Below are 18,879 nucleotides of genomic sequence, written 5' to 3'. Positions count from 1 at the left end.
GTTGAGCTTCCATCCGTGTCCCTTTTTTTATATATTTCCATTTCGAATCGAATTGTCAACACACACAAAAATGATCATCATCGTCATCAGAGAGAAACCCAACACAATATCCCCTTTGATTGAGGAGTTCTTCTTGGCTATGGATGCAATCCAGTCACGCTCAACCAGACACGTTCAATCAACGTCTTAATGACGAAAATCAATAACACTATTTATACATGTAATACTGTAGGTGTTTGAAATAGGGTTTGTTCGAAAGAGGTGCGGAAGAGGGGGGATGGGCAAAAGAGACAGAGGGGAAAAAGGGGAGGGATCACTCTCTCTCAAGACGTCGCCGGTGTCGTCGTCGATTCTGCGCATCCTCGGCGCGCTATCAAAGTCTGATTCGAACGAAAAATTTTCTGTAAGGGATTCTCTGCTTGAATGCATTCTACAAAATAGGAAATACGAATATTTTCCGCGCTTCATTTCCAGGTTTTACCACATGGTGCAGCAGTATGCAGTGTGCAGTACTGCCTACAACTACTGTTTAGCCTACCTACGAAATGCTAGAAACAAAACATAATAATTAATAAACAATAAACAAAGCTTTTCTGAACACGAACACGAACTAAGTCTGACAGAAGTTTGGGAGTTTCTCTGATAAATTTTGAAAGCTGTGCAAAGGTAAGATTTAACAATTTTTTTTGTAAACTCTTATTTCAGTTATTTCGATCCTAATAGTGCTAAATGCTTTCAGTATGCTAATAGACTATATGTTTCAAAAGGATTTTTGATTTAAATTGTACCATATTCAATATTTGTTTGTTTCAGATAACAAATAACTACATACAAAATGGCACAGTATAAAGGTGCAGCAAGTGAAGGCAGTAGGGCGATGCAAATGATGAAGAAACGAGAGCAAGCTCAAGAGGAGGTAGAGTTTCGAAAAAAGAAAATAGAAGAAGAACTCAAATTATCTGGAATGAAAGACAAATTTGCCTCTCATTACGATGCAGTAGAACAGCAGTTAAAGGTTTGTGTGCTGCTGTTGTAAATTAAAACAGCAACTAAAGCCTTCATTTGCTTTTTTCTTCTCTACCTTTCAGACCTCAACGATTGGTTTAGTTACACTAGACGAAATGAAAGCAAAGCAAGAGGTGATAGTTCAAGAAAGGGAAAAACAATTAGCTAAAAAACTAAAGGAAAAAGAAAGGGAGATAGAAAGAGAGTTAGAAGCTAAACAAGCAGAGAAGAAGAAACAAAAGCAACAAATTCAAGCATTGTCTTTTAAATTAGATGAAGATGAAGAAGAATATAGTGATCAAGAAGAAATTGTAATAGTTTCTTAGGTTTTAAAGGTTTTTGTTGTCTAAAAAATTATTTTCTTAATTTTAGTCAATTCAACCTCAACCATCAGTTAAGACAGTTGTCATTAAAAGTGAACCAATAGATGAAACTGAAGAGAATGAACCTGTGAAGAAGAAAGCAAAAGGTAACAAAAATCCTGATGTGGATACAAGCTTCTTACCGGACAGAGACCGAGAAGAAGAAGAAAATAAACTTCGCGAAGAGCTACGTCAAGTACATAACTACTCAAGATAATAACTTGAAAAATAATTGTAGAAAATTCATTGACAAAATGTTTAATGTTTCAGGAGTGGGTTACTAAGCAAGAAGCTTTAAAGCAAGAACCCATTGAAATCACCTACAGGTATGTAGTTCGTTTTTTTAAAGTTTCAAGCTAACAAACTAAAAAAAATAAATAATTTTTGTTTTTGTGTAAATTAGCTATTGGGATGGATCAGGACACAGGAAAACGACACGCATGAAAAAAGGTTTTTATCCTGGATTTCCGATGTAAACTTGTTTTTATTCCTGACGTTAAATTAAATTAATTTTTGTTATTAGGAAACACCATTTACCAGTTTTTGCAGCGCTGTTTAGATTCGCTTAGAAAAGATTTCCATGAGTTAAAAACCATTTCTGCTGACCAACTGATGTATGTGAAAGAAGATCTCATTATACCTCATCACTATTCATTTTATGATTTCATAGTTACAAAGGTAAACTGGTTGCGTAAAACTGAAATTGTTTTCGTACTAAACTAAGAATTATTGTTTTTCACTGTTCAGGCAAGAGGGAAAAGTGGCCCATTATTCAGTTTCGATGTCCATGATGATATTCGAATTGTGAGTGATGCGAGTGTTGAGAAAGACGAGTCTCACGCTGGCAAAGTACTGTTGAGAAGTTGGTATGAAAGAAATAAGCACATCTTCCCTGCATCCAGGTATTTTTACAACTTTAAAACGAATTAGTTATCCAATATGAAACGTTTCCACATTTTAGATGGGAACCCTACGACCCTACGAAGACTTATGAAAAGTACAGCATTAAAGATAAAAATAAAAAGGCTCCTTGACTACGTAATTACCTAGTTGTTGCCAATGTCTTGATGAATATTTCGATTTTCCACGTTCATTTTGTATGTTCATCATGCAGTGGACATCAATACAAAAAAGAAAAACAAAGAAATAATAACATTTTCTCCTCAATAAAATTTACTTGTCATCCCTTTACTTTATGATATATAATAAATCTTGAGTTCCCGGTGATTAATTTAACGATAAATATACCAAATACAGCGATATACGTATAATACAAGCAAAATGGTTTAAATATATGGTAACTTATATTCAATTCAAATTCCCTGTTTTTTTTAATCGAGTTGCACGCCTGACTGGACGAGTGAACAATGCGAAACAAGCGCGACTGCTTGCGACTTGCGAGGACCGTTGTTAAAATGGTAGGTTCGTGTGGTGTTTGTGTCTCAACTAAGCCATTAAGTGTTCCTCGTTGTGAATGCTTGCTGACTGGACTGGACTGGACCAAGCTGCCAGTAGGCCTACCCGGGCCTACCGCGAAACTTGCCTCAATTATTGCTTTAATGGAGGAATCTGCTCACTCAATCCCAACAAAAATCTTAAACTTCAAATCTTGTCTTTCAAATGATGGGCGACATCACGACGTTTCACGTAGGGTGGTTTCTTTATCATGTTATCACGATATAAAATTAAAGGCACACTCTCGCGCTATCTCAGTATCTTGGAAGAAACAGCGGGTGTTTAGTAAAGGGTCCCAAGATTTCCCGCCAGGTTCGCTAGTGTTGGGGGCTTATCCCCTCTCAGGGGTATAGTAAAAATAGGGGTTTTTCGTTCTTAATCATATAAAATTATTAATAAATGAGGTCGGAAATTGATTTCATTTAAGCTTCATTTCATTCCCTATCTTTTAATACCTCATTCATGTAGATTAGGCAATTATTTATATGTTTAATTTGTGATTGAAAATCACAATTTTTTGAAATTTGCGCCAAAAAATCAAATCAAATGTATTTTTTATTTCTTATTTTTGTTTTTCTAGTTTAATGAATTTTCAAATTCATTTTTAGTATTTTCAAATTCATATTTAATATTTTAAAATAGAATAAACAAAATAAGAAATAAATAAAAAGAAAAAAGAAGAAAAAGAAAAAGAAAAAATGACACTTCAACGGGGCTAGTTGCCTTTCCCTGGGAATAAGATTATCCAACGGGTGATAAGACATATTCACTCAATCTTATATTTTGATGACTTGCCTGGACATTCAGTGACTCCTTCAACAACTCAGTCATGAGATTTATGTCATTAGTGAACTTATTGAGGTTCTCACGCATAGCCACTACTGATTCATTCAGAACCAAACCACTCCTCCTCTCTTTAGACTGCAGCTGGTCACCATTCATCGTAGTCTTGGTAGTGTCTTGAACGCAAGACACAGTAACTGGGCTGAAGCTGTGAATGAAACAGAAAAAATAGCAACCCGAGCAGAAAACAAAAAAAAAGATTGAAAAAAGGAGAATCACTGAACTACTGTTTAACAAGCGATCCACGACTCAAGTAGACCGAAATCCCGGAGCGGCTTTCCAGATCTAAATCCGGAAAAGGCATTAAAAATATAAAAAATATAGCCATGTTTGTCTTTGCACGCCGGATTTACCTGCGTTTGCAGAATGACGAAATTCCCACCCGTTTAGAAGTTATTTAGCTATAAAGATTGGGTTTTTTAAATTTTGTCAGAAAGTGGGGGGGGGGGAGGGTTTTGACATCAATTTTCGGAAAAGCGGGGGAGCTAGGGAAAAAAACTAATTGTTTTAAAAGGTTTATTGCAATCTCAACCACCGAAATCCAAAAGGAATTTCCTTTCCGGATTTTATTGGTTGAGAAATGACTAATTTAGTGAAAGGATAATTTAGCTGGTTTCCCTCCCTGGCTTGCAGCCATTTTTTCGTACGGTCCGCTGCGCTCCTGGTGGAAGCCAGCTTAGGTGATACTTCTCCGTCCGGTTGATAAACATGTTGTTCGAGTAGGCCTACTGAGTTAAACTCATAGCCATTTGCCCTGCATTGACACATATACTCTATATAGAGTTTAACTTCTTGCTGCATGGTATTGCAGTGATATTACACTTATAAGAAAACAGTTAACTCAATTTTCCATTGGGAATCCAAACATCTACCATACATGGGATACAGACACAGATAAGATGATTACTTACTACCTTTAATATGCTGTTGTAAGAAGATACCTGATTTGTGCAAATTAAAAATATTTGTATCAAGCCCACTAATAAAATAGTTGTAAAACGAAATTTTTAATTGCTTTAACCTATTCTTCGTGTTTATAACACACCTCTTCACTCATCTTAGATGTATACAAATTTAAAAATGTGTCGATGTCTTTTTTATGTTGGATGTTCTTTCTTAAAGTCTTTTAATAGGCAGTGCAAACCAATGCAATTAAATTCATAAACTGGCAGGTATATCGTAGCAAGGTGTGGGATCACTTAAAGTTTATGGCTCTTTATTTGACAATCCATGTGATCGACGAATTCCTTAAAAAGGAAGTGTGAAAGAATTTTCTTTTCTTAACTGTATTCTGTTTTTTTTGCGTATTCTTTTGTTTTTAGTTTTCTTCAAAGTTTCTTTTGTCTTCTTCGTCATTTTTTAGAAGAAAGAAAAAATTTTTCTTTCTTGTGTCTCGTTCTTTAGATCCCATTTCCTTTGCTACAATGAACTTAACAGTAGTTCCCACTTTTGATAGTTTGGATTTCTTACAGTAGCATTCTTTTTCAGTTGGAGTTAATTTTATCTTCACTGCGTCTATGCATCCAACCCAAGAGAGCAAGCTGATGTTTGCAGCCTCCCGAAGCTGCAATACAATTATATTCATACTCCGCTCTACCTTAACGGTGTTGACTCTTGTTTATTAAACTCCTCAAAAGAAAGAAAAAAACTGGCAATGCCACCCCCATTAGAGGGCGGCAAGGCCCCTCTCCCTTTAATTCAGACCCAGCGCTGTCCGAATGCAGTCACTATGTCTATAGTGTCTCTTCTACTGATTCGCACACTTTGTTGATTGATGAACTTAATTTAGCTTCGTCAATGGCTAGTGGTGATAGTCGTCCCGACCACGATGACCGTGATCTTCATGTTGTTCATCATAACCAAGACGACCAGGACGGTCGTTCCCGTGCTTCTCATCGTACTTCTCCGTCTCTATCTTCTAGTAGGAAGTGTTCTCGTTCCAAGTCCGGATCTCTTTCTTTCCGTTCGGCCTCTTCTTCTTAGAAACGTGTTAGTAAAGAGAACACGCCTGACGCTGCCAAAGTTTGTATGGTGAAGAGGTCTACTGTCCGTGAGCTGCGCGATTGGATGAAAAATGGCATCGATTCCAAATCCGAAAACCTTACTCTTCACAACTCTTATAAACCAAGTTTTGAAGGTAATTTTGAGTTAATGGCTCCCGAGTTAGATCCGTCGATGGTCCGGAAGTGGCTTTGCAATATTGGCGATACTTCTGCTATGCCTAAAATTAAAGATTTTCGGGAAAAGAATCTTCTCTCTATTCAACGAGAATTAAAAGACTTTTTCAAACCACTTATTCACTTGTTGTGTTCGGTGCCGGAAGGTCATGACGCCGAATTACCAATCAGAACGGCCACTCGTTTATTGGCCATGTCTTTTCACACATCATTAAAATGCGTCGTTCCAACGTTATTCGGCATGCGGCCCCGAAATATTCGAATATGTTAGATGATCCTTTGCTGTTCTCTACTTGAGATTATCGTTCTTTGGCGAGAAATTTATTTCGGCCATGGATAAGGAAGCCGACATCGATGCAAAGATGGACAAGATTGGACGTCTGGGCGGTCATCCTTCTAGCCGTAGAGGCAACCATTTCTCTCACAAAGTATATCATCATCCCAGTGGTGGTGCCAGCTATCATCCTAAGCGCAATTGGAACTGGGGAAAGCCGCAGCAGCAACAAAAGCGTGGAAAAAAACAAAACGGTTCTTTTTCCATGGCTAATTCCAGCAAGTATGTAACCCTTCCTTTTTCCATTCAAAATTTGTGTTCCTGTGTTGGAGGTCGTCTCTCTTTATTTTTTGTTCAATGGCAATCGCTCATGGACGACCTTGGATCTTGAATGTAGTCAAGTTTGGCTATTTTATTGATTTTTTACGCCTTCCTGTTCAGGACAAGTGGCCTTCTGAGATCATCATGGATGTTAAAAAGTCAAAAATTTGCGTTGTTGAGGTTCGAACCCTTTTGCGGAAAAGCGCTTTTGTGCTTGCACTGTTGAGACAGGGTTTGTAAGTAATTTTTTCGTTGTCCCGAAAAAGACAAAGGGGAAATTTCGACCTATTTTTAACATAAAACAGTTAAATTTTTTCGTCTCTTTAGAACACTTTAAGATGGAGGGTATCGATCATTTGAAACATTTAATTCGTGAAATCGAATGGTTGGTTAAATTGGATTTGCAAGATGCTTATTTTGTGGTGCCATTGCATCTGAACATCAAAAGTTCTTGCATTTTTTCTGGAAGGGAGTATTGTACCAATACGTTTGTCTTCCGTTTGGCTTATCTTTGGCCTCCCTTGTTTTCACAAAAATTTTGAAACCTTTGATAGCTCGTTTACGGGCTATGGGCATTAGATTTATGATTTATTTAGATGATATTTTGGTCATGGGAGCTTCGCACGAGGAGGCCATTCGTCATTTGCATCTTATTGCCGACTTATTGACGTCAGTTGGTTTTCTCGTAAACTATGAGAAATCAGTTTTTTCCCCTTCTCAATATTTAGAGTCTCTTGGTGTTGACATCGACACTCGAAATTTGACACTTTCCCTTCCTCTTACGGTCGAGTCTATTCTTGCCCTGTGCAATTCTCTCATTGACAGCGATTTAGTGCAGTTACGAAATTTTTCTAGACTTTTGGGAAATTTTTCATGGTCCATTCCCACGGTGCCTTTCTCTCAAGGTCACTCCAGACTTTTACAGCAGTTCTACATCCGGTCGATGCATCGTGATTTGATGCATCATGATTTGAACCAGCAAATCTCTTTGCTCCCTGGTGCACGTTTGGACATCTAGTGGGTTGACCACCTTTGAAGATCCAAAAGCAAGGCCATTCTCCCCTTTTGCCCAGACTTGACAATTTTTTTCCGATGCATCATTGCAGAATTGGGGCGCGGTTTGTGATGGCGTTACAACACGAGGCCCTTGGCCTCCGGCTGATAGTTCCTGCCATATTAATAAGCTTGAGTTATTGGACGCGTTAAATGCGCTGCAAACTTTTACTTCAGGTTCCCACGGTACATCAATATATTTGTTTTTGGATAATACGACGGCAGTAGCGTATATTAACAAATGTGGTGGTACACACTCGCGCTCCCTTTCTTCCATTTTGGCTCAAATTGTCGACTGTTGTGAATCTCGGCATATTACTTTATTGGAAAACCATTTATCCGGGGTTTTAAATTCCGTTGCAGATTTGGAATCCCGGTCGTCTCTCGTTGCGAGCGATTGAATGTTGTTGGTAGACAGTTTCAAACTCCTGCAGGAGATTTGGTTAATGGATGTGGATCTCTTTGCGGCGACTTGGAACCGCCAATTGCCACAATTTGTCAGCTGGATCCCTCAGCCCAATGCGTCGGCTGTGAACGCATTCTCCCTGAGGTGGACCGATCTTCATGCGTACGCGTTTCCCCCCTTCACATTGATCCCGCGATGTCTGTCGAAAATCAAGAGAGAACGTGCAACCATAGTCCTCATCTGTCCGCTATGGCCGGCCCAGACTTGGTTTCCGTTGCTCTTGGAAATGTCAGTGGGTCTCCCGCGCATATTTTGATCACACCCTCTTCTTGTTCATTCCAGCAATTTGTTGCCGCATCCGCTTCTGAAATCAGGCAAATTCCTTCTATCCGCCCTGATATTGTCTGGCATCGCTACGAACAGCGAGGCTTTTTCATTGGCCAGCTCCCGTTCCGCTACAGCAACTGCCTATCAGTCCACCTAGAACAATTGGATACGTTGGAACATGGAACGGGGTCACGATCCCTTGCAAAACTCTTTGACTTTTATTTTACAGTATCTTAATGACCGTTTTCGGCCCGGTTTGGCTTCCCAAACCATTAATTCTTTGCGTTCCATGTTGTCTATGTCATCAAATCCTATTGATGGTCACCGAATTGGTGAACATCCTCTGGTGGTACGGCTCTTTAAAGGCTGTTTTTATTCCAAACCTCCCCACCCACGCTATCAAATAATGTGGGATCCCGATGTTCTTCTTACCTTTTTTTCCACTCTGCCGGATAATGAAGATTTGACCTTCAAAGTACACTCTCATAAACTTGCCACTTTGATTGCCTGGTCCTGCCTCCTTCGTGTGTCGGAGATGACAGCTATTTCTCTTGCGTCCGGTAATTTTTCCACTTCGGCCGCAACATTCTCTATTTTTCGTCCACAGAAAACTCAGAATTTGGGCCCATTACGCTCGTTCACTTTGTCTCGTCTCGGAGGCCATTCTTGTCCGGTGTTATGTTTAACTACCTCTATTGAACGTTCCGTCTCCTTGCGGCAGCCGGATTCTGATGCTCTGTTCATTTCTTGAAACCATCCGCACGAACCTGTGGGTTCGTCCACAATTGGTCGGTGGATAAAGCAGTGTCTTATTTCCACTGGAGTAGATCCAGCTTTTGGCGCGCATTCCATTAGGGCTTCAGCTGCTTCTCAAACTGCTCGCACTGGGGTTCCGATAGAACAAATCCTAAAGGCTGCTAGTTGGTCAGCGGAATCAATTTTTAATCGTTTTTACCGTCGTTCGTTGCCATCGAATGATGTAGCTCAGTCTGTCCTCACCCAATCAAGCCCACATATTTAAATTCACCGTTAAGGTAGCGCGAAATATGAATATAATTAGGGATTATTCGAGGGTCGCGTAGCGACCTGATGAATATTTGAGATTATATGATATATGTAGCGAGACCTTAACGGTCTCGTCTCTCCCTCCCTCGCCTCCCCTTTTTCCTTCATGTAAATTCTTATTTTTTATTTATTTTCAGGAAGGGCTTTCAGAAGTTTTGAGCGGCTCATCGAGATCTTCCTACTTTTTTCGTCATTCGATCTTAAGCCTTTTTTTTCCTGAACTGAAAATAATCTCGATTATTCATCAGGTCTACCCGACCCTCGAATAATCCCTGATTATAACAGTTACACGATACTATTTCACCATTCAGAATGTTGACTACTAGCTCCACTTGTTAGCCTTTAGAGGTTACCTTTTCTCAGGTGCAACACAGCATCTAACAGTGTTTATGTGTCCTTACCTTTTCACCTGTATATAGCCTATAACTGATTCTTCATATGTTTCTCCCTACCCACGATGGCTTTAGGATATGTTGCAAAGGGAGAGGAGATCCTTCGTTCAAGAATCTTCCCCTTTGTCCCCCAAATCCTAAGGCCATGCCACGGGTAGGGACAGACCAGGCGACACATTTTTAGGGTGATCCAATATTTAAAATCTATACATTTCCCTATAGAACCCAAACACTTTTTGAAAATTAAAAATCATAAAGATCAAAACTACTTCTTTATCTTTCTTATAAAAAAACCTGGTAAGAGCAATCTAAGCATTGAAAAAAAAATCCCGCAAGAGACACCTTTAGGCCTTTAACTGACGCGGGTTAAAACACCACTTTTGGACCGGTTGATCCAATACTTGGCGTGGGTACTGTACATGCGAAGCATGAATGCATGAAAAGCCAAAAAAGTTGTTTTTCGTTGTTGGATTTTTTTTCTTACATCTGTTTGTATCACATCTCAGTCTCGTCTAAGAAAATATTGTTTGATTTCTTCTAGTAAAACTGTGTAACAATGCAAGGAAAAGCCATTTAATTTTTATAACATTATTTATCCGTCAATTAAAGGTCTTGAGTGCGACCACCAAGGAAACTCAGAACGACATACAATATACACCACACTTGGAAATAAATTCAAGCTAGAATATGAGAAGCTGTTGACACCGTATTCGTTGAAGCGTCCTTATATCGAACATTCGAGGATGCAAAAAATCATAAGTGACAGAATGTCAGTTATGCTTTTTGTTTGTAACTTTAAATGATAAAAGAGTTCGAAAGGAAGAAACTGAAAAGTGAAATTATATGTTTCCATGAGGATATGTACACGAGGGGTAAGCGAGAATTTACTACATTAGTATCAATAGTACACCTGATACAAATAATATAAATTTATACTCAGATAATTGCCCATGCAGCATCAATTACAACACTCGTTACCGTCGTGGGTGTTAGGTTAGGGTTCCTTTTTTGTTTGCATCCATATAGAAACATGTTTTTTTTGTGAAACATCACCACCATTGTTTGTTCAAAAAATACAAAAATTTGAAAATAATTTTCCCAGAGATAGGATTTTAATTGGAAGCTTTTTGACGAAAAACTGCTGATTTTAATAAGGTTATCAGCTGCTGCTTCTCACTTTCATCCACCCAAATAGTTTTAAAGTTCGTGTCGGGTACTGACGCAAGTCGCAAGTGAACGTTCTTAAATATTTCTCCAAATCTTGTGTAAAGACCAGATATTATATTGCCAGAACAAGAAATTCAAATTGTATACGATCGAAGAATTTTGTAAAATTCTTCCATTTTTTCTTGCAACAATTAAATTGTTGGGAGAACGCAGCATAAAGACATTTTCTCTTCATTCTGAAGAACATCCAACGCTTGAGTGAGAGGCTCCATGATTCTTGTATATTCTAAGAGCTATTCTCCTTAAGCTTTTTGTTTAATGGTTCAATGTTGAAATGAAAAAATACTTCTGATAACTCTTCTTTTTTTTATTCAATTAGCTTCGTGGCGTATTCAACAGCGTCGTAAAAATGTTCCAGTGAGTATCCTTATACAAAACAAAAAGAACTTCCAGGTATTATTTATGTAACCTGAAGCTAAAGAGCTACGGAACTTTTTGTTCCAGATATTTTGGAGTTTCGCATCAATACACTTCTTCATTTTCTTGAAAGTCACGTTATAGATGTTGTTGACGTCAGTCGTGGCAATCAGATTAAGTAGATGACAGGAGCATCACATGTTTTGGTAGTTTGATGCGTTTTGTATGTATGGCTGCAATATTTTCGTCATCTGAAGAGTCAGACGCCGTTGCTTCTTGTGTTTCACATTCTTTGGGGTATTTTAAAAAAATATCTCCAATGTCTATGTAAACAAAATCGATTTTTTCATCAACATCTTCTTGGTGGTCATAGTCTCAATTGTGAGTTTTCTGCCTCGTTCGCCGCTGTGCTTGAGCTGCATAAAAACAATGGGAATTGCTCCTGTTATTTGTTATTGTGCAATTAAATTTTTCGGCAATTTCAAATTCCTTGTTCACACTGTCTATAGCTGCAGCAATAATCAACCCAGTAGAACAGAATAACTATCTCGTTACTGAATTCTGGAAATTTTTTTTTTAAAGATATGTATATCGCATAATATATATTTTTCTGTGGTTTGTGTTAACAATAAAACAACATGTGAAAACAAATTTCTTTAAGTGAAACCGACGTTAGTTAGACTTATTGTCAAATTGAATTTCTTGAATTGTATTCATTTTTATGCGAATACCATGCTATGAAAAGGGATTAGAGAAGGCACATAGTGATTTATAAATGTATTTTCTTATACATGGTTCAGAAGATATCTTCGATTCCACAGTAGTTCAAAAATGTGTGTGTTCAGTCCCTAATAGGATTTAGCTTCTCATGTAATTTTATACTCTTCTGTCATTCCCTATCGTTCCCAACCATGTTGATACTTATAAGGTAACACACACATCTCCACATTCTGTCACACACTTGTATATACTCTCTCATCGTTCATCACTCATCATTCATCAGTCTAAAATAAACCCCTGTGGCAAGAGAGAGAGAACTGCCTGAGAAAACTTATTTATTGGTTACATTTTTCTAGAGGGAACAAAAGGGTTGAATATCTACAAGGCTTCTCAGTTTTCACAGTTATTTAAAGAGCGTCAATGTCTTCCACACGGGAGATGCCTAAAACCAATTGTCCGTCCCTAACCGTGAAAAAGCCTTAGAACAAGAGGACAGGAGGACAAAAAGAAAAGAAGTTGAAATAAGAAAATTCAATTTTTACCCTCTTCTTCGCCACCCATATATCCCACCCTGTTAGCAAATATTCCGTTGCAAGGATGGGCTATGTATTTCCTTTCCGAATGGAAGGATATCCCGCCAGCCTATTCTTGGTCTAAACGTGGGACATCCAAATGTCGCGCCGTAGTATGGCCCAATGTGGACAGACCATGGCAGTCACCAAACGGATACTGTGGGGATAAAAAATTAGGGAAAGTGAGCCACTTCTTGTTCTCGTACAAAAATATGATATTGTAGATTCAGAAGTATTTTTTAAAAAATTTATTATTTCTTCGCTCGTAAAAAATATGACATTTTGGAACATTACGTATGGATGATATGCGGTGAGAAGTTAGATGGATTTCAATAGGATATCAGAAATTTTCTGTCCTAAATGCATCAAACGATTTTATCCTCAGGACGAAAAAATTTGACTTCATTTTTACGACATGAAAAGGAATTGCTATGGATAGTAGTTCCCAAAAGGACGAAACGTCAATTGGAATAGGGGTAAAAAAATGATGTAATACGGATGTCTGCTAGCAGGGTAAGACTTTTTACCATTCACGATATCTTGTGAGTGATGTAATAATGCAAACCTAGGTATCCCCCCGTAATTCTTACACGAATTGTAGATTACTACTACTAAGGTAATTTGAATTATAGTAGAAATGACGAATTGAGTCTCTAAGGGTGTAGACGATATATTTAGCTCTTTTAAAAGCTCTTTTTCCTCGCTACAAATAACGCCCCCTTTTCCTCAGACTTTTTCCAAGGTGATTTAAGAACATAAGATAATGGGCGAAATACAAAAAATGGAGCGAAGTAGCTCAACCAAAAGCCAAAAAGTTTGCGAGAAATGCAAACAGTAGAAACAAAAAATTTTGACAAAACATAAGATTATGATAGCTGCTATTGGCAAAAAAAACTGCCATTCCAGAAAAAAGGCCTCAAACACAAATATAACAAATATTTGCAAGAAAACAATGCTACTTGGCAAAGGAAGCAAAAGAAGGGACTGGCATTCGGGCAAAGAGGTTCCGAACACGGACTATGTTGTTGGTATGGCGGCAAGAGCTTTCATTATTCCGGAATATGGCTCATTCCTCGTCTAAATTCACAAATGAAAAAATAGTAACCAAAAGGAATTACGGGCAGGTTGGGTGGGATTGAGACCCTTAGGTTCTTAATCCGTTATTTCTACTATAATTCGAATTACCTTTTGGGATCGCTGAGCGATCCCTCTGGTAATTTACAATTATACAACGAAAGTAACTACTTTCGTCCCTGAGGGTGACTTCAAAGTAGTTACAATTTATGAATATTTAAAAACCTGATTGTTAGGTTGAAAAACCGCCGAGACAATTGAAGGAGCAACTGTGCGCATGTAGAATTTACTGAAAGTGGATTCTGATCTCCAGTGTCCAGCTTTCAATATATCGTCGATTAAGACGCCGAAAGCTGATGCCTTCGAGGCTGATGCCCCCCCCCCCCCTTGTCGAGTGGGCTTTGAATACTGATGTGGCCACTCCCGATAATTTTAGAGATAGACAAATCCATCTACTCAAAGTGTTGGACGTTACACCTCCATGAGGTGCAATGAACGATATAAATAGCTGATTAATGTTTGAGTTTTCCCTGAGTGGTGCCGTACGATTGACATAAGCCTTAAGAACCTGAACTGGATAGCAATTCGGGTCACATAAGGAGGGAATTTCGATGGTTTGTAAAGGCCAACTGTGTTGTAATTTTCTTGGTTTTTAGCTCCGGAAGCATTTCCCAGTAGTTCTCCCCCCCCTCAGTAACGACCCTACCGCTAAGTAAGGCAAGGCTTCCGGAGCTCGCCGAAAGGAGTTGCGCAGTCGAATTCGTCGTCTGAGGAGAAAGAGGGGGGAAAATGTCGACTAAAGGACTTTACACAGAGTGATCCATCTCCTTATCTCTGGTTTGGGGGGATTCAAATTGTAACATCCATTGACGAGATTTGTAACGAGTGGGTGAATACAAATCGTGTGACCGTGGGAGGTAGAGTCTTTGATAACATAGACCTATGGACATTAAGAGAACGATAAGATCTTCCCTCCCGGTACAACCCCGCTATAAACTCTAAGGCCGACGCTATAGGGACCGACAGGAGATTCTCGTTCCGTCGAGAACACCAATTAACCCAATTTCTTCACACCGATTCATATGTCGAGAATGTTGAGGCATGGTTTCCGGCCAAAAGTAGGCTGACCAATGATTCCTAAAATCCCTCCCTTCGGAAATCTTGCCGGATAACTTCCACGCGGCTAACTGGAGGGAGCCGGTTTGAAGAAGTGGATGGGCTACGCCTGTTGCTGATACCAGCAGATTGTGAGATGAATGGAGGATAAGCGGCACATCGCATGCCAACTCCAGGAGAATCCAACGTAGCGAGCCCCGAATAAAGGTCAACTAACGGGGGACCGATGTCCATAATTTTGAGCTGGGTTCGAACTAACGCTTCCTTCCTAGCATAGGCCGATTTAAGAACGCCTTTATCCTTTGACCGGTAGCTAATCCATGCGTCCAGCTTGGGAGGCATAAGAAAAAAGTCCGTAACTTCAAACGCCAAAGAAAATTCTTTGGAAATTAACTTCGACTGCTGAGTTGAAACGCCAACCGATAAAAGTGACACTATTTCCCCACCGATCACTTTGGATACTGGACGGGACGTTGGTGGGGACGGGACGCTGACGAAGGCAATCACTTCTATTTCTTGTCTGGGTTTCGCACTTTGGCCTGCGTTAGATGGGCCTGCTGTTGCCTAAGTCCCTTCCGAGACGGTCGGTAAACCAGCCGCCGCTATTTTTATAACGGGTAAGTACGGCCCCTAAATGTCAAAATTGACGCTACTCGGTGGCCGCCAAGGGCGATTATGATCAATCTCCCCCTCCTTGTCTTCGTATTCTGCCCCTTCGTCTTCTCTTGGCGTATCACCATAAAATTCATCTTCCGGCAAAAATTCACTGTGAGTCGGGTAGGACCGAGGATCCTGTTCGCACTCGGAATAAGCGCCGTACGCTCTGGTGTGATTACGAACGTAAGCGTCTTGAACTGGTGGTTGGCCCCACATGTCGTCCTCGTCAAAATACTGGAGATACGGATTTTCGTTACGTGTGTAGACGGTTTCGTATGCGCAGCTCAAGGGCGATCTTTCACGATGGATGGGACGGTCAAATCTCTCCCCTTCGTCTGGTACGTAACGGTTGGGGTAAAAAACACACGGGAATTATTCCAACTTTCTGCTTCACGAATAACCTCATTTGTTAACCTGTCGACGCGAACGTATTTGACACGTGGATTCCTCGGAACGCGAGGGAAATTTTGCGACGACATACCCGTTTAAGAGCTAGAAAAAGTCTGAGGAAAAATGTAGCGTTATATGTAGCGAGGGAAAAGAGCTTTAAATGAGCGAAATATATCGTCTCCACCCTTAGGGGCGAAATTAGTTACTTTCGTTGTATAATTTAAAACTGAAAAGTAAAAAATGTAGTTCTTTAACTTTCTGGGGGAAAAACAGATGAAGCTAGTATGCGCAATCCTAAGTCTAAGGCTCATCTCGTGTGGGTTAAAAAAAAACACATTTAATAAAGTGAAAAAATTTTTGTGGTTCTTACTACATGTTAAATTAAAGAAATTACGTGGCTCAATTCCGTTTTAAGCTAACTAATTTTCTACTTCAAAGTGATCCAAGGTAGCAATTTTGACTGAATATTACAACTGATTTCGTGCAACAACAACTAAAAGGCATTGAAATAATAGTCAACCCGAGAGAAGAATGCTGTTAACTTTCTAATATTTCTTTGGATCAACTGCTAAAGTAAAAAGAACCAAAAATATCCGATCCTCCTATCTGAGAGAAAAACGCCATCCATCGAAAGGTTGGTGGGTTAGCATCGAGGGTATACTGAGATAAAGCCCTTTCGAGAGCTTCTTCATCTATATCCCCAACAAGAAAAAAAGAAAGACCTTATCTCCTTTAAATAACTTTCTAATAGTTTCGTAATCTGTAGCTTGTTTGTCAACATATTACTCAATACCACTTGAAAATCAAGGACAATTGTATTCCATTTCCTGTTATTTCTTTACCTTCTTGGCCAGCCAGCAAATTGATAACGAAGTTGGGTTCTATTTCCCTTCTGACATTCTTGCAGGGAAAAATAGTAACATTGTCAATTATAAAAATCAATTTATACGGCTAAAGGGTAGCGTGGTCTTTGCCCCTGTTCGAGTCTTTGACGGCGCCATCAACAACGAGAATAAGGCGCCTGCAGGAATTTCACCCACCAGAAATGTCTTCCAAGTCCTCTTTGGCGGGAAACAGACAATGGCTGCCGCTCGCTTCTTCTTCGGTATTCATCTGGGTAGATCTTTTTGAATATTAAGTTCACCAACTATTTCTTCTCTCGCGGGAAGTGGTGGTATCTAAGCGATACCTCGGGTAAAGAGCCAATCAACGGAAATTGTTTTATTCGTTGGTCTTCGAATGTTTCTTCGTTCATCTTGGCTGAACTTCTTCAATGCTTCGTACAAGTATTTCCTTGGCGTTCACTGTCGGTAATTTCTCCAAATCTTGTCCGTTCCGGCAATCTACTTGTATAACAAGAAGGGTCTGACGAGAAATCAGAGACTCCGTCTATAAATAGATAAAACCACTAATGTTCCGCCGCATAAAATGCCATTTTACAGGTTCATTTTGAGCGATTGGTCGTTTTTGACCGACCGTTAGACGGCTTCCAGAAACCGTCGATTTCCAAGTTGAGACTTAGAATATTTCTGTTTGATCTTGTTCCTTGCTGACTTTCAAGTGCACAGCTCTGGTCGTTGAGCATTTGAACAATAGGATGTAAACATGATGCTTTTGAGTGGCCATCTCAGGGATCATTTGCTTGTATTTCTTTTTTCCGCTGATATTCCTGGCACATCTCTTGGTTCAAGCACCGTTGGTCCAATTGAAGGTTCATGTACCAATACTTCAAAGTGACCTGCAAAATCGAGGCGAGGGTATGTCTGCCGGTACCTCGTCGCATAATGAATCATTTTGGCTTTGGCAGGGTACGCAACGATCTATTGAATGACTTATATGTGTCGTGGTAGCTAGTAGTTGATTCTGACTGTAATTGTCATGACATTCATGTCTAATTAGCCGGCCTCTTGGTGGTTGAAGTTCCATAACAGGAAATCCACGAAATAGTGGTCTAATGGAAATAAAAACAATGCCTCTTTTTTGTGGTAGGTGAGGTATGCCTGTTGTCTACCGATACATCGTATCACTTTGTTCACTGCATCGTATTGTGGTTTAAGTTTGCAAAATATTTCGGTAAAAGTCGTCGGGGTAAGATATTCTCTGCACCTGACTTATGATATCAATTTTCCTCAGAGCAATTGGTGAGACTAACGAATTTTCTGATCGTTGTTTTTCCAAACTTATTGGATTTTCGATCTCTGTCTTCCATCCAATATTTGTCGACCTGTGTCAGATTTTCGCTGGTGCATTTTCACCCACAGATTGCATCAATAGCCCGGGTGAACATGGTTCGTACCCCAACTATTCTGTTCCACTCGCTATACTCTTTGTACCAGATCGGATGCTTGGGCCTGGTAATTTTCATTCTTATCAAGGGAACTGATACGTTAAGCGGCTTGTACTGGTGGTATTCTGGTAAAAAAATGGACCGGGCCACCATTTCAACCGAGTTAATTCCATTGCAGACACTCCTCTGGATAGGAGATTGGCTTCTGAGATCACTTACAGAAATGAGTCGCCAAATGCTCGGATTTTTTAACCTGCTGGTTAAGTACTCAAATCTTCGGCTGTTTGTCTGTGGCTTTGATCCAACAGAGTGAAATATGAGAGTCACCCCATAAGTAAGTCTTGTGATCAGCCCTGTTCTGATCACATATGCATTTGGGCCAAGCATTGTAGCCATTAAATTGCTCAATAGTTCCAATCGCGGTATCGTCATCGATTTCTTCGGTAGCGGGGCTACTTTTGATTTGGCAGCGATTAGCGTGTACGGTCGTGCTTTTGATAAGCTACCGCTCCTTAAGCTGTCTCACTCAATTCGCAGAAGATGTAAAGCTCATTCTACCATTTTAGTATTTGCACCTAGAATAAACTGTAATTAGCTTTTTTTTCAATGGGCACTTTTTCTATATACTATTAAGTAAGTAACTTAAATCCGGAATAAATCAGCAATTGGTATCGCATGGAAATGCTTCATTACAAATTTATAAATGGGGAATGGGTGTTTATAAATATTCAATTACGTTTAATACACGCTTTCATACTTTGCGTATCAATAAACATATTTTTTTCAAATTTGAATGAGT

At 39.4% G+C, this 18,879-nt stretch overlaps 1 protein-coding gene across 1 annotated transcript; it reads left to right on the top strand.

The window, feature by feature from the left end:
• Positions 1-496: 496 nt before the first annotated feature.
• On the top strand, positions 497-2,514 carry LOC124208798 (protein FAM50 homolog). The gene is made up of 9 exons (XM_046606667.1): positions 497-666; positions 814-1,015; positions 1,089-1,316; positions 1,378-1,563; positions 1,638-1,693; positions 1,771-1,817; positions 1,891-2,045; positions 2,115-2,269; positions 2,329-2,514. The coding sequence occupies exons 2-9, from the start codon at positions 836-838 to the stop codon at positions 2,399-2,401; spliced, it is 1,080 nt and encodes a 359-aa protein (XP_046462623.1). The 5' UTR covers positions 497-666; positions 814-835; the 3' UTR covers positions 2,402-2,514.
• The last annotated feature ends 16,365 nt before the right edge of the window (positions 2,515-18,879 follow it).

This window comes from Daphnia pulex, chromosome 12, assembly GCF_021134715.1.
Source record: "Daphnia pulex isolate KAP4 chromosome 12, ASM2113471v1".
Classification (NCBI taxonomy): Eukaryota; Metazoa; Arthropoda; class Branchiopoda; order Diplostraca; family Daphniidae; genus Daphnia; species Daphnia pulex.
The sequence above is the reverse complement of the archived record's forward strand: the minus strand, read 5'-3'. Positions and strand labels throughout refer to the sequence as shown.

Excerpts from the sequence above, each read along its gene's own strand:
- LOC124208798 (XM_046606667.1), top strand. The coding sequence starts at position 836 with ATGGCACAGTATAAAGGTGCAGCAAGTGAAGGCAGTAGGGCGATGCAA. Across the intron at positions 1,016-1,088 it reads CAGTAGAACAGCAGTTAAAG|ACCTCAACGATTGGTTTAGT; the intron begins GTTTGTGTGCTG and ends TCTACCTTTCAG. Across the intron at positions 2,046-2,114 it reads ATGATTTCATAGTTACAAAG|GCAAGAGGGAAAAGTGGCCC; the intron begins GTAAACTGGTTG and ends TTCACTGTTCAG.